The sequence below is a fragment of the Oncorhynchus keta genome, unplaced genomic scaffold (assembly GCF_023373465.1).
Source record: "Oncorhynchus keta strain PuntledgeMale-10-30-2019 unplaced genomic scaffold, Oket_V2 Un_contig_27582_pilon_pilon, whole genome shotgun sequence".
NCBI lineage: Eukaryota > Metazoa > Chordata > Actinopteri > Salmoniformes > Salmonidae > Oncorhynchus > Oncorhynchus keta.
The window spans coordinates 35955-50439 of record NW_026285600.1 but is presented as its reverse complement, the minus strand read 5'-3'; the positions used below and the strand labels follow the sequence as shown (position 1 = coordinate 50439).

The 14485-nt window shown below is 43.3% G+C and overlaps 1 protein-coding gene across 1 annotated transcript in view; it reads right to left on the bottom strand.

The window, feature by feature from the left end:
* Nucleotides 1–14485, bottom strand: part of LOC118383026 (myosin-11-like) — a gene marked incomplete at its 3' end in the record, with an annotated part of 58676 nt that overhangs the window by 27284 nt on the left and 16907 nt on the right. The window contains 7 exon segments of the mRNA XM_052506844.1: nt 615–733; nt 2802–2897; nt 4399–4542; nt 5347–5445; nt 5733–5796; nt 8270–8362; nt 10783–10803. Of these exon segments, the coding sequence (XP_052362804.1) occupies nt 615–733; nt 2802–2897; nt 4399–4542; nt 5347–5445; nt 5733–5796; nt 8270–8362; nt 10783–10803 (636 nt within the window).

Genomic DNA, 14485 nt, shown 5'->3' with positions numbered 1-14485 from the left:
TAGAATTGAATATAATAGAATAGAAGATAGTAGAATAGAAAATAGTAGAATAGAAGATATTAGAATAGAAAATAGTAGAATAGAGTAGAATGATGATGATAATAGAATGGAGTAGAATAGAAGATAGTATAATAGAAAATAGTAGAATAGATGATAATAGAATAGAGTAGAATAGAATAGTATAATAGATAGTATGATAATAGAAAATAGAATAGAAGATAGTATAATAAAATAGTATAATAATAGACAATAGTAGAATAGATGATAATAGAATAGAGTAGAATAGAGCAGAATATAATTGAGTCAAATAGAATAGAGTAGAATAGAAAAAAACATAATAGAGTAGAATATAGAACAATAGAGTAGAATATAATAGAGTACAATAGAAAAGAGTTTAATATAATAGAGTAGAATAAAACATAATATAGTAGAATAGAACAAAATAGAGTAGAATAGAGTAGAATAGAACATAATAGAGTAGAATAGAGTATAATAGAATAGATTAGAATAAAGTAGAGTGGAGTAGAGTAGAATTGAGTACAATATAATAGAGTAGAATGGAGTATAATATAATACTGAAGAACAGAATAGAATAGAGTAGAATAGAAGAGTACCTGCTCCTTGGTCTGAGCCTTCTGCACCACCTCTCTGCCCACCTTGATACGGGGGGTGAGGACGGAACGGGTGAAGTCTGTCACGTTGATACCCTGCAGGTGGCACACTTTCTGAGCCGCTGTAGAGAGAAAGAGAAGAGAGGGGGAGGGGGGAGGAGGAGAGAGAGAGGGGGGAAGGGAGGAGAGAGAGAGAGGGGGGAGGGGGAGGAGGAGAGAGAGAGAAGAGAGGGGGAGGAAGGGAGGCAAGGGAGAGAGAAGAGAGGGGGAGGGAGAGAGAGGGGGGAAGAGAGAGAGAGAGAGAGAGAGAGAGAGAGAGAGAGAGAGAGAGAGAGAGAGAGAGAGAGAGAGATGTTAGGTTGAGGAAGGGAGGCAAGAGAGAGAAAGATTAGTTGTGTTGTATGTTACCTGTTGTCTTTCTTACCTGTGTTAGTGGTATGTTACCTGTTGTCTTTCTTACCAGTGTTAGTGGTATGTTACCTGTTGTCTTTCTTACCTGTGTTAGTGGTATATTACCTGTTGTCTTTCTTACCTGTGTTAGTGGTATGTTACCTGTTATCTTTCTTACCTGTGTTAGTAGTATGTTACCTGTTGTCTTTCTTACCTGTGTTAGTGGTATGTTACCTGTTATCTTTCTTACCTGTGTTAGTGGTATGTTACCTGTTGTCTTTCTTACCTGTGTTAGTGGTATGTTACCTGTTGTCTTTCTTACCTGTGTTAGTGGTATGTTACCTGTTTTCTTTCTTACCTGTGTTAGTGGTATGTTACCTGTTGTCTTTCTTACCTGTGTTAGTGGTATGTTACCTGTTGTCTTTCTTACCTGTGTTAGTGGTATGTTACCTGTTATCTTTCTTACCTGTGTTAGTGGTATGTTACCTGTTATCTTTCTTACCTGTGTTAGTGGTATGTTACCTGTTATCTTTCTTACCTGTGTTAGTGGTATGTTACCTGTTATCTTTCTTACCTGTGTTAGTGGTATGTTACCTGTTGTCTTTCTTACCTGTGTTAGTGGTATGTTACCTGTTGTCTTTCTTACCTGTGTTAGTGGTATGTTACCTGTTATCTTTCTTACCTGTGTTAGTGGTATGTTACCTGTTATCTTTCTTACCTGTGTTAGTGGTATGTTACCTGTTATCTTTCTTACCTGTGTTAGTGGTATGTTACCTGTTATCTTTCTTACCTGTGTTAGTGGTATGTTACCTGTTGTCTTTCTTACCTGTGTTAGTGGTATGTTACCTGTTGTCTTTCTTACCTGTGTTAGTGGTATGTTACCTGTTGTCTTTCTTACCTGTGTTAGTGGTATGTTACCTGTTATCTTTCTTACCTGTGTTAGTGGTATGTTACCTGTTATCTTTCTTACCTGTGTTAGTGGTATGTTACCTGTTGTCTTTCTTACCTGTGTTAGTGGTATGTTACCTGTTGTCTTTCTTACCTGTGTTAGTGGTATGTTACCTGTTGTCTTGTGATTTCCTCTCTGTGTTATCTGTGCTAAATGTAAACTGTATTTTCAAGCTTGTGTTACTGTGAACAAACTCTGTTGCTATCTGTGTTGCTCCTACCTGTGTGATGTCATGTCTCACCTGTGTTGCTCCTACCTGTGTGATGTCATGTCTAACCTGTGTTTCTCCTACCTGTGTGATGTCATGTCTCACCTGTGTTGCTCCTACCTGTGTGATGTCATGTCTAACCTGTTTTTCTCCTACCTGCGTGATGTCATGTCTAACAAATTGCTGCTACTACCTGTGTGATGTCATGTTCCACCTGGGTTACTACCTGTGTGATGTCATGTATCACCTGGGTTACTACCTGTGTGATGTCATGTTTCACCTGGGTTACTACCTGTGTGATGTCATGTTTCACCTGGGTTACTACCTGTGTGATGTCATGTTTCACCTGGGTTACTACCTGTGTGATGTCATGTTTCACCTGGGTTACTACCTGTGTGATGTCATGTATCACCTGGGTTACTACCTGTGTGATGTCATGTTTCACCTGGGTTACTACCTGTGTGATGTCATGTTTCACCTGGGTTACTACCTGTGTGATGTCATGTTTCACCTGGGTTACTACCTGTGTGATGTCATGTTTCACCTGGGTTACTACCTGTGTGATGTCATGTTTCACCTGGGTTACTACCTGTGTGATGTCATGTATCACCTGGGTTACTACCTGTGTGATGTCATGTTTCACCTGTGTTGTCGGGCATGGTGGCCTGCTCATTGTTCCTCTCCTTGTTGAACTTAATGTTCCCCAGCTGGAGCACAGTGGAGACCACCTTCATCATGCCTAGAGAGAGGAGAAGAGCGAGGGATGAGGAGAGTGGGAGGAGAGACAGACATCACTGAGAGAGACAACAGGAAGAGAGAGAGCCCTACCCCTACCTATCCCCACGTCCTCAAAAGAGAGAGAGCGAGAGAACGACGGAAGGACAGAGAAAGACAAAGTGAGGTGGAGAAAGAGAATGATAGACTAAAAGCCAGACAGCCCTTTCCTTCCCTCCAGTACCTGTCCTCTCATCCTCAGAGACAGCCCTCCCCTCCCTCCAGTACCTGTCCTCTCGTCCTCAGAGACAGCCCTCCTCTTCCCTCCAGTACCTGTCCTCTCGTCCTCAGAGACAGCCCTCCTCTTCCCTCCAGTACCTGTCCTCTCGTCCTCAGAGACAGCCCTCCCCTCCCTCCAGTACCTGTCCTCTCGTCCTCAGAGACAGCCCTCCTCTTCCCTCCAGTACCTGTCCTCTCGTCCTCAGAGACAGCCCTCCCCTCCCTCCAGTACCTGTCCTCTCTTCCTCAGAGACAGCCCTCCTCTTCCCTCCAGTACCTGTCCTCTCGTCCTCAGAGAAACCCATGATCTCCCCTCCCTCCAGTACCTGTCCTCTCATCCTCAGAGAAACCCATGATCTCCCCTCCCTCCAGTACCTGTCCTCTGGTCCTCAGAGAAACCCATGATCTCCCCTCCCTCCAGTACCTGTCCTCTGGTCCTCAGAGAAACCCATGATCTCCCCTCCCTCCAGTACCTGTCCTCTGGTCCTCAGAGAAACCCATGAGCTCCCCTCCCTCCAGTACCTGTCCTCTCGTCCTCAGAGAAACCCATGATCTCCCCTCCCTCCAGTACCTGTCCTCTCGTCCTCAGAGAAACCCATGATCTCCCCTCCCTCCAGTACCTGTCCTCTGGTCCTCAGAGAAACCCATGATCTCCCCTCCCTCCAGTACCTGTCCTCTGGTCCTCAGAGAAACCCATGAGCTCCCCTCCCTCCAGTACCTGTCCTCTCGTCCTCAGAGAAACCCATGATCTCCCCTCCCTCCAGTACCTGTCCTCTCGTCCTCAGAGAAACCCATGATCTCCCCTCCCTCCAGTACCTGTCCTCTGGTCCTCAGAGACAGCCCTCCCCTCCCTCCAGTACCTGTCCTCTCGTCCTCAGAGAAACCCATGATCTCCCCTCCCTCCAGTACCTGTCCTCTCGTCCTCAGAGAAACCCATGATCTCCCCTCCCTCCAGTACCTGTCCTCTGGTCCTCAGAGACAGCCCTCCCCTCCCTCCAGTACCTGTCCTCTGGTCCTCAGAGAAACCCATGATCTCCCCTCCCTCCAGTACCTGTCCTCTGGTCCTCAGAGAAACCCATGAGCTCCCCTCCCTCCAGTACCTGTCCTCTCGTCCTCAGAGAAACCCATGATCTCCCCTCCCTCCAGTACCTGTCCTCTCGTCCTCAGAGAAACCCATGATCTCCCCTCCCTCCAGTACCTGTCCTCTCGTCCTCAGAGAAACCCATGATCTCCCCTCCCTCCAGTACCTGTCCTCTCGTCCTCAGAGAAACCCATGATCTCCATGGCCTCCAGTGTTTCTATGAACATCTGATCATCTTCCTGACCAGGCACCTCCACGTGACCTGCCACCAGGAACCGGTAGGCCCCGAAATCCTCCAGTAACAGCTCCTCTATACAGGAACAGACAGGAGAGGAGGAGCTGTATGGTTACACACTATATAATTAAATAAGGCCTGTCTGTCTGTCTGTCTGTCTGTCTGTCTGTCTGTCTGTCTGTCTGTCTGTCTGTCTGTCTGTCTGTCTGTCTGTCTGTCTAATTATATCTATCTCATTCTATCTATCTATCTATCTATCTATCTATCTATCTATCTATCTATCTATCTATCTATCTATCTATCTATCTATCTATCTATTCAATTCAAGGGCTTTATTGGCATGGGTAACATGTGTTAACATTGCCAAAGCAAGGGAGGTAGATACTATATAAAGTGAAATAAACAATAAAAATGAACAGTAAACATTACACATACAGAAGTCTATCTCATTCTATCTATCTATCTATCTATCTATCTATCTATCTATCTATCTGTCTGTCTGTCTGTCTGTCTGTCTGTCTGTCTGTCTGTCTGTCTGTCTGTCTGTCTGTCTGTCTGTCTGTCTGTCTGTCTGTCTGTCTGTCTGTCTGTCTGTCTGTCTGTCTGTCTGTCTGTCTAATTATATCTATCTCATTCTATCTATCTATCTATCTATCTATTCAATTCAAGGGCTTTATTGGCATGGGTAACATGTGTTAACATTGCCAAAGCAAGGGAGGTAGATACTATATAAAGTGAAATAAACAATAAAAATGAACAGTAAACATTACACATACAGAAGTCTATCTCATTCTATCTATCTATCTATCTATCTATCTATCTATCTATCTATCTATCTATCTATCTATCTATCTCTCATTCTATCCATCTATCTCTCACCCTTTAGTTGGTCCTTCGCTCCGGCCACCATGTAGTAAAAGATATGGAAGGCTCTCTCTATCTTGGCTTGGCGGATACAGCGTGACTTCTCCAGCAGGTCTGGTGGACAGGGAGGGTCAAAGACAAAACCCTCTGTGGTGCAGGAACAAGACACTGCATTTTACGTTGGGCCAGTTTCCCCGACACACATGGAATATGAATATGAAGTCTTCATTGAACATGTTTTTTAGTCCAGGACTAGGGTTTAACCTGTGTCCGGGAAACTGTCCCTGAGGTGTGTGTTAATATCTCCCGAATCTCTAAAAGATTAATTAAACACCTACAATACATCTCTATGAGGAGCCCAGAGTCTGTATATTTAGAGGAAGTATATTTCATGAGGATACAGGTATCGATGTTGGCTCCAACCAGGAATCCGGTCACGTCAAAGTTGAGCTTAATAAACTTGCCCTGTGAGGAGAGAGATGTAGGATACTGTATATGAGGAGAGAGATGTAGGACACTGTATATTTGAGGAGATATATAGGATACTGTATATGTGAGGAGAGAGATGTAGGATACTGTATATGTGAGGAGAGAGATGTAGGATACTGTATATATGAGGAGAGAGATGTAGGATACTGTATATGTGAGGAGAGAGATGTAGGATACTGTATATGTGAGGAGAGAGATGTAGGATACTGTATATATGAGGAGAGAGATGTAGGATACTGTATATATGAGGAGAGAGATGTAGGATACTGTATATGTGAGGAGAGAGGTGTAGGATACTGTATATGAGGAGAGATATGTAGGATACTGTATATATGAGGAGAGAGATGTAGGATACTGTATATGAGGAGAGAGATGTAGGATACTGTATATGTGAGGAGAGAGATGTAGGATACTGTATATGTGAGGAGAGAGATGTAGGATACTGTATATGAGGAGAGAGATGTAGGATACTGTATATATGAGGAGAGAGATGTAGGATACTGTATATATGAGGAGAGAGATGTAGGATACTGTATATGAGGAGAGAGATGTAGGATACTGTATATATGAGGAGAGAGATGTAGGATACTGTATATATGAGGAGAGAGATGTAGGATACTGTATATGTGAGGAGAGATGTAGGATACTGTATATGTGAGGAGAGAGATGTAGGATACTGTATATATGAGGAGAGAGATGTAGGATACTGTATATGTGAGGAGAGAGATGTAGGATACTGTATATATGAGGAGAGAGATGTAGGATACTGTATATATGAGGAGAGAGATGTAGGATACTGTATATGTGAGGAGAGAGATGTAGGATACTGTATATATGAGGAGAGAGATGTAGGATACTGTATATATGAGGAGAGAGATGTAGGATACTGTATATGTGAGGAGAGAGATGTAGGATACTGTATATGTGAGGAGAGATGTAGGATACTGTATATGTGAGGAGAGATGTAGGATACTGAATACATGAGGAGAGAGATGTAGGATACTGTATATGTGAGGAGAGAGATGTAGGATACTGTATATATGAGGAGAGAGATGTAGGATACTGTATATGTGAGGAGAGAGATGTAGGATACTGTATACGAGGAGAGATGTAGGATACTGTATATGAGGAGAGAGATGTAGGATACTGTATATGTGAGGAGAGAGATGTAGGATACTGTATATATGAGGAGAGAGATGTAGGATACTGTATATGTGAGGAGAGAGATGTAGGATACTGTATATATGAGGAGAGAGATGTAGGACACTGTATATGTGAGGAGAGATGTAGGATACTGTATATGTGAGGAGAGATGTAGGATACTGTATATGTGAGGAGAGAGATATAGGTTACTGTATATGTGAGGAGAGATGTAGGATACTGTATATGTGAGGAGAGATGTAGGATACTGTATATGTGAGGAGAGATGTAGGATACTGTATATGTGAGGAGAGATGTAGGATACTGTATATATGAGGAGAGAGATGTAGGATACTGTATATATGAGGAGAGAGATGTAGGATACTGTATATGTGAGGAGAGATGTAGGATACTGTATATGTGAGGAGAGATGTAGGATACTGTATATATGAGGAGAGAGATGTAGGATACTGTATATATGAGGAGAGATATGTAGGATACTGTATATATGAGGAGAGAGATGTAGGATACTGTATATATGAGGAGAGAGATGTAGGATACTGTATATGAGGAGAGAGATGTAGGATACTGTATATGAGGAGAGAGATGTAGGATACTGTATATATGAGGAGAGAGATGTAGGATACTGTATATATGAGGAGAGAGATGTAGGATACTGTATATGTGAGGAGAGAGATGTAGGATACTGTATATATGAGGAGAGAGATGTAGGATAATGTATATGTGAGGAGAGATGTAGGATACTGTATATGTGAGGAGAGATGTAGGATACTGTATACGAGGAGAGAGATGTAGGATACTGTATATGTGAGGAGAGAGATGTAGGATACTGTATATATGAGGAGAGAGATGTAGGGTACTGTATATGTGAGGAGAGATGTAGGATACTGTATATGTGAGGAGAGAGATGTAGGATACTGTATATATGAGGAGAGAGATGTAGAATACTGTATATATGAGGAGAGAGATGTAGGATACTGTATATATGAGCACTGAGCTCTTGATAAATGTCATGACAAGGACTAACAGTCTGTATTATAATAACAAGGAACAGCAGTCTATACTCTAATAACAAGGGACGGGTGCCAGGAGATTTTCCTGACTTCGTAATCAAACCGGGAAAGACTCTGGGTCCTAGTTAAAAGCTTTAATTAAGTTAGTAGTAATGTGGAGAGAGCGATGGAATGAATGAATGAATTTAATTTGACATTTTTTTAAAATATATATAGTTTTGTTTGAAAAGAGGGTGTAATAATGTCTGAGCATGTGTAAACTGTGAGTTAATTACGAATCGTGAGGAGTTGTCGTTCTTGATGGTCTTGGCGTTCCCGAAGGCTTCCAGTATGGGGTTAGCCTGCAGCAGCTGCTTCTCTAGCTCCCCTGTAGGGCAAAACGGGGGAAAGCAGGAAAAACAATCACATATGTCCAACATATCTGTGATGTCACAATTATATTGTGATGTCACAATTATTATTCCACTTCATGAATATTACCAGAGTATGATGTCACAAGACAGAACAACACAAGTTATGTCACACTGTACAACAACAAAGAAATGGACAACAGAGACACACACTTTTTTTTTAGTACACTACAAAGCAGTGCAACAGACACAGAGCAAAACACAGTCAGTGAGATGTAGCATAGCAACCACTCAGAGAGATTCGTGAAAAGATTATTATGGGGTGACTTTGATGTTTCACACACTATTTTTAAATGTCATAACAGGCCACTACTTTCTAACACACAGACAGGTCCATCAGCAGTTAATAGTGTTCACATGCTATAGGACAGGAGAGATTGATCATATCGGTTAATCTAGGTGTGACACGCTAGCTAGCATGCAGGTATGAACTCCCAAATGGCACCCTATTACATATGCAGTGCACTTCTTTTACCAGACCTCTATAGGCGGTGGTCAAAAGTAGTGCACTAAATAGGGAATAGGGTGCTACTCTCATACTCACATAGGCCAGAGACCCAGGCTTCTCTGGCTTCTCCTACAGAGGAGGCAGAGGATGATGTGATCATTATAACCTATTATAATGTATTATAGCCTGGCATAACGTATTATAATGCATTATAACCTGGCATAATGTATTATTACCTGGCATAACGTATTATAATGCATTATAACCTGGCATAATGTATTATAATGCATTATAACCTGGCATAATGTATTATAATGCATTATAACCTGGCATAATGTATTATTACCTGGCATAACGTTGGACTAGTAGTAAGGTTGCAAGTTCAAACCCCCGAGCTGACAAGGTACAAATCTGTCGTTCTGCCCCTGAACAGTTAACCCACTGTTCCCAGGCCGTCATTGAAAATAAGAATATGTTCTTAACTGACTTGCCTGGTTAAATAAAGGTTAAAAAAAATAAAAAAATAAAAATAAAAAAATAACATATTATAATGTCTTATAGCCTGGCATAACGTATTATAATGTATTATAACCTGGCATAACGTATTATAATCCATTATAACCTGGCATAATGTATTATTACCTGGCATAACGTATTATAATGCATTATAACCTGGCATAACGTATTATAATGCATTATAACCTGGCATAATGTATTATAATGCATTATAACCTGGCATAATGTATTATTACCTGGCATAACGTATTATAATGCATTATAACCTGGCATAATGTATTATTACCTGGCATAACGTATTATAATGCATTATAACCTGGCATAACGTATTATAATGCATTATAACCTGGCATAATGTATTATAATGCATTATAACCTGGCATAATGTATTATTACCTGGCATAACGTATCATAACCTGGCATAACGTATTATAACCTGGCATAACGTATTATAACCTGGCATAATATATTATAACCTGGCATAACGTATTATAACCTGGCATAATGTATTATAACCTGGCATAACATATCATAACCTGGCATAACGTATTATAACCTGGCATAACGTATTATAACCTGGCATAAAGTATTATAACCTGGCATAACGTATTATAACCTGGCATAAAGTATTATAACCTGGCATAAAGTGCATAAAGTATTATAACCTGGCATAAAGTATTATAACCTGGCATAAAGTATTTTAACCTGGCATAACGTATTATTTATGATACACAATAAAGTATTCTTATATTCTCCTTCTTCATCATTGTCACTAGCTATTTTTAAAATTAAATTCTTCCTCTTCTTCTTCTGTAATTGTATCCTTGGGGAATAGGTTGTGTCTGATATGTGAACCCTAAACTGTCTTCTTCTGTGATTGGGTGAGGTTAATATAGAATATATAGAATATGAATATAGAACCAGGGAGGCGGGTCCATAGCAGGACTTAGAATACGGCTCATTGGCTATCAGTATTGAATATAGAACTAGGGGGGCGGGTCCATAGCAGCTCATTGGCTATCAGTATTGAATATAGAACTAGGGGGGCGGGTCCATAGCAGCTCATTGTCTATCAGTATTGAATATAGAACTAGGGGGGCGGGTCCATAGCAGCTCATTGTCTATCAGTATTGAATATAGAACTAGGGGGGCGGGTCCATAGCAGCTCAATGGCTATCAGTATTGAATATAGAACTAGGGGGGCGGGTCCATAGCAGCTCATTGGCTATCAGTAATGATTCTGAGAGATTTGCCTCTTCAGCAGAAGACAGAAAGCCTAAACCACCAGCAGCACAAAGCAGCACAAACTGTAGAGGAAGCAGTCCACCAATCAGAGCAGCCGTAGTTTCTACCACACAGTCAGTTAAGGTTACAGTAGTCTGCATCGCCCACATCACAGAAAGAGTTGTCATACCTTGACTAGTGTTGGCGCCTCCTGTCACACAACAGAAATGTATTTCATCGTTAAAGAAATGCTTTGTTATCAACATTGATAAAAGTACAGTCTCCTATGAGTACTCTTCTCAATTTAATCACAAAAAGGGTTTTACACAGTTTAGACATTTCTGTTCGATTTCCATAAACTCAACCTCTGAGGGTCAATATCTGCTATCCTCTGAGGGTCAATATCTGCTGCTATCCTCTGAGGGTCAATATCTGCTGCTCCTCTGAGGGTCAATATCTGCTGCTCCTCTGAGGGTCAATATCTGCTGCTCCTCTGAGGGTCAATATCTGCTGCTCCTCTGAGGGTCAATATCTGCTGCTCCTCTGAGGGTCAATATCTGCTGCTCCTCTGAGGGTCAATATCTGCTGCTCCTCTGAGGGTCAATATCTGCTGCTCCTCTGAGGGTCAATATCTGCTGCTATCCTCTGAGGGTCAATATCTGCTGCTCCTCTGAGGGTCAATATCTGCTGCTCCTCTGAGGGTCAATATCTGCTGCTATCCTCTGAGAGGTCCTCTGAGGGTCAATATCTGCTGCTCCTCTGAGGGTCAATATCTGCTGCCCCTCTGAGGGTCAATATCTGCTGCTCCTCTGAGGGTCAATATCTGCTGCTATCCTCTGAGGGTTAATATCTGCTGCTCCTCTGAGGGTCAATATCTGCTGCTCCTCTGAGGGTCAATATCTGCTGCTCCTCTGAGGGTCAATATCTGCTGCTCCTCTGAGGGTCAATATCTGCTGCTCCTCTGAGGGTCAATATCTGCTGCCCTCTGAGGGTCAATATCTGCTGCTATCCTCTGAGGGTCAATATCTGCTGCTATCCTCTGAGGGTCAATATCTGCTGCTATCCTCTGAGGGTCAATATCTGCTGCTATCCTCTGAGGGTCAATATCTGCTGCTCCTCTGAGGGTCAATATCTGCTGCTATCCTCTGAGGGTCAATATCTGCTGCTATCCTCTGAGGGTCAATATCTGCTGCTATCCTCTGAGGGTCAATATCTGCTGCTATCCTCTGAGGGTCAATATCTGCTGCTCCTCTGAGGGTCAATATCTGCTGCTCCTCTGAGGGTCAATATCTGCTGCTATCCTCTGAGGGTCAATATCTGCTGCTATCCTCTGAGGGTCAATATCTGCTGCTCCTCTGAGGGTCAATATCTGCTGCTCCTCTGAGGGTCAATATCTGCTGCTCCTCTGAGGGTCAATATCTGCTGCTCCTCTGAGGGTCAATATCTGCTGCTCCTCTGAGGGTCAATATCTGCTGCTCCTCTAAGGGTCAATATCTGCTGCTCCTCTGAGGGTCAATATCTGCTGCTCCTCTGAGGGTCAATATCTGCTGCTCCTCTGAGGGTTAATATCTGCTGCTCCTCTGAGGGTCAATATCTGCTGCTCCTCTGAGGGTCAATATCTGCTGCTATCCTCTGAGGGTCAATATCTGCTGCTATCCTCTGAGGGTCAATATCTGCTGCTATCCTCTGAGGGTCAATATCTGCTGCTATCCTCTGAGGGTCAATATCTGCTGCTATCCTCTGAGGGTCAATATCTGCTGCTATCCTCTGAGGGTCAATATCTGCTGCTATCCTCTGAGGGTCAATATCTGCTGCTCCTCTGAGGGTCAATATCTGCTGCTATCCTCTGAGGGTCAATATCTGCTGCTATCCTCTGAGGGTCAATATCTGCTGCTATCCTCTGAGGGTCAATATCTGCTGCTATCCTCTGAGGGTCAATATCTGCTGCTATCCTCTGAGGGTCAATATCTGCTGCTATCCTCTGAGGGTCAATATCTGCTGCTATCTGAGGGTCAATATCTGCTGCTATCCTCTGAGGGTCAATATCTGCTGCTATCCTCTGAGGGTCAATATCTGCTGCTATCCTCTGAGGGTCAATATCTGCTGCTCCTCTGAGGGTCAATATCTGCTGCTATCCTCTGAGGGTCAATATCTGCTGCTATCCTCTGAGGGTCAATATCTGCTGCTATCCTCTGAGGGTCAATATCTGCTGCTATCCTCTGAGGGTCAATATCTGCTATCCTCTGAGGGTCAATATCTGCTGCTCCTCTGAGGGTCTATCTGCTGCTCCTCTGAGGGTCAATATCTGCTGCTCCTCTGAGGGTCAATATCTGCTGCTATCCTCTGAGGGTCAATATCTGCTGCTATCCTCTGAGGGTCAATATCTGCTGCTATCCTCTGAGGGTCAATATCTGCTGCTCCTCTGAGGGTCAATATCTGCTGCTATCCTCTGAGGGTTAATATCTGCTGCTATCCTCTGAGGGTCAATATCTGCTGCTATCCTCTGAGGGTCAATATCTGCTGCTATCCTCTGAGGGTTAATATCTGCTGCTATCCTCTGAGGGTCAATATCTGCTGCTATCCTCTGAGGGTCAATATCTGCTGCTATCCTCTGAGGGTCAATATCTGCTGCTATCCTCTGAGGGTCAATATCTGCTATCCTCTGAGGGTCAATATCTGCTATCCTCTGAGGGTCAATATCTGCTGCTCCTCTGAGGGTCAATATCTGCTGCTCCTCTGAGGGTTAATATCTGCTGCTCCTCTGAGGGTTAATATCTGCTGCTCCTCTGAGGGTTAATATCTGCTACTCCTCTGAGGGTTAATATCTGCTGCTCCTCTGAGGGTTAATATCTGCTGCTCCTCTGAGGGTCAATATCTGCTGCTCCTCTGAGGGTCAATATCTGCTGCTATCCTCTGAGGGTCAATATCTGCTGCTCCTCTGAGGGTCAATATCTGCTGCTATCCTCTGAGGGTCAATATCTGCTGCTATCCTCTGAGGGTCAATATCTGCTGCTCCTCTGAGGGTCAATATCTGCTGCTATCCTCTGAGGGTCAATATCTGCTGCTCCTCTGAGGGTCAATATCTGCTGCTCCTCTGAGGGTCAATATCTGCTGCTCCTCTGAGGGTTAATATCTGCTGCTATCCTCTGAGGGTCAATATCTGCTGCTATCCTCTGAGGGTCAATATCTGCTGCTATCCTCTGAGGGTCAATATCTGCTGCTCCTCTGAGGGTCAATATCTGCTGCTCCTCTGAGGGTCAATATCTGCTGCTATCCTCTGAGGGTCAATATCTGCTGCTCCTCTGAGGGTCAATATCTGCTGCTATCCTCTGAGGGTCAATATCTGCTGCTCCTCTGAGGGTCAATATCTGCTGCTGCTCCTCTGAGGGTCAATATCTGCTGCTATCCTCTGAGGGTCAATATCTGCTGCTATCCTCTGAGGGTCAATATCTGCTGCTCCTCTGAGGGTCAATATCTGCTGCTATCCTCTGAGGGTCAATATCTGCTGCTATCCTCTGAGGGTCAATATCTGCTGCTATCCTCTGAGGGTCAATATCTGCTGCTCCTCTGAGGGTCAATATCTGCTGCTCCTCTGAGGGTCAATATCTGCTGCTATCCTCTGAGGGTCAATATCTGCTGCTATCCTCTGAGGGTCAATATCTGCTGCTCCTCTGAGGTTAATATCTGCTGCTATCCTCTGAGGGTTAATATCTGCTGCTCCTCTGAGGGTTAATATCTGCTGCTCCTCTGAGGGTTAATATCTGCTGCTCCTCTGAGGGTTAATATCTGCTGCTATCCTCTGAGGGTCAATATCTGCTGCTCCTCTGAGGGTCAATATCTGCTGCTCCTCTGAGGGTTAATATCTGCTGCTATCCTCTGAGGGTCAATATCTG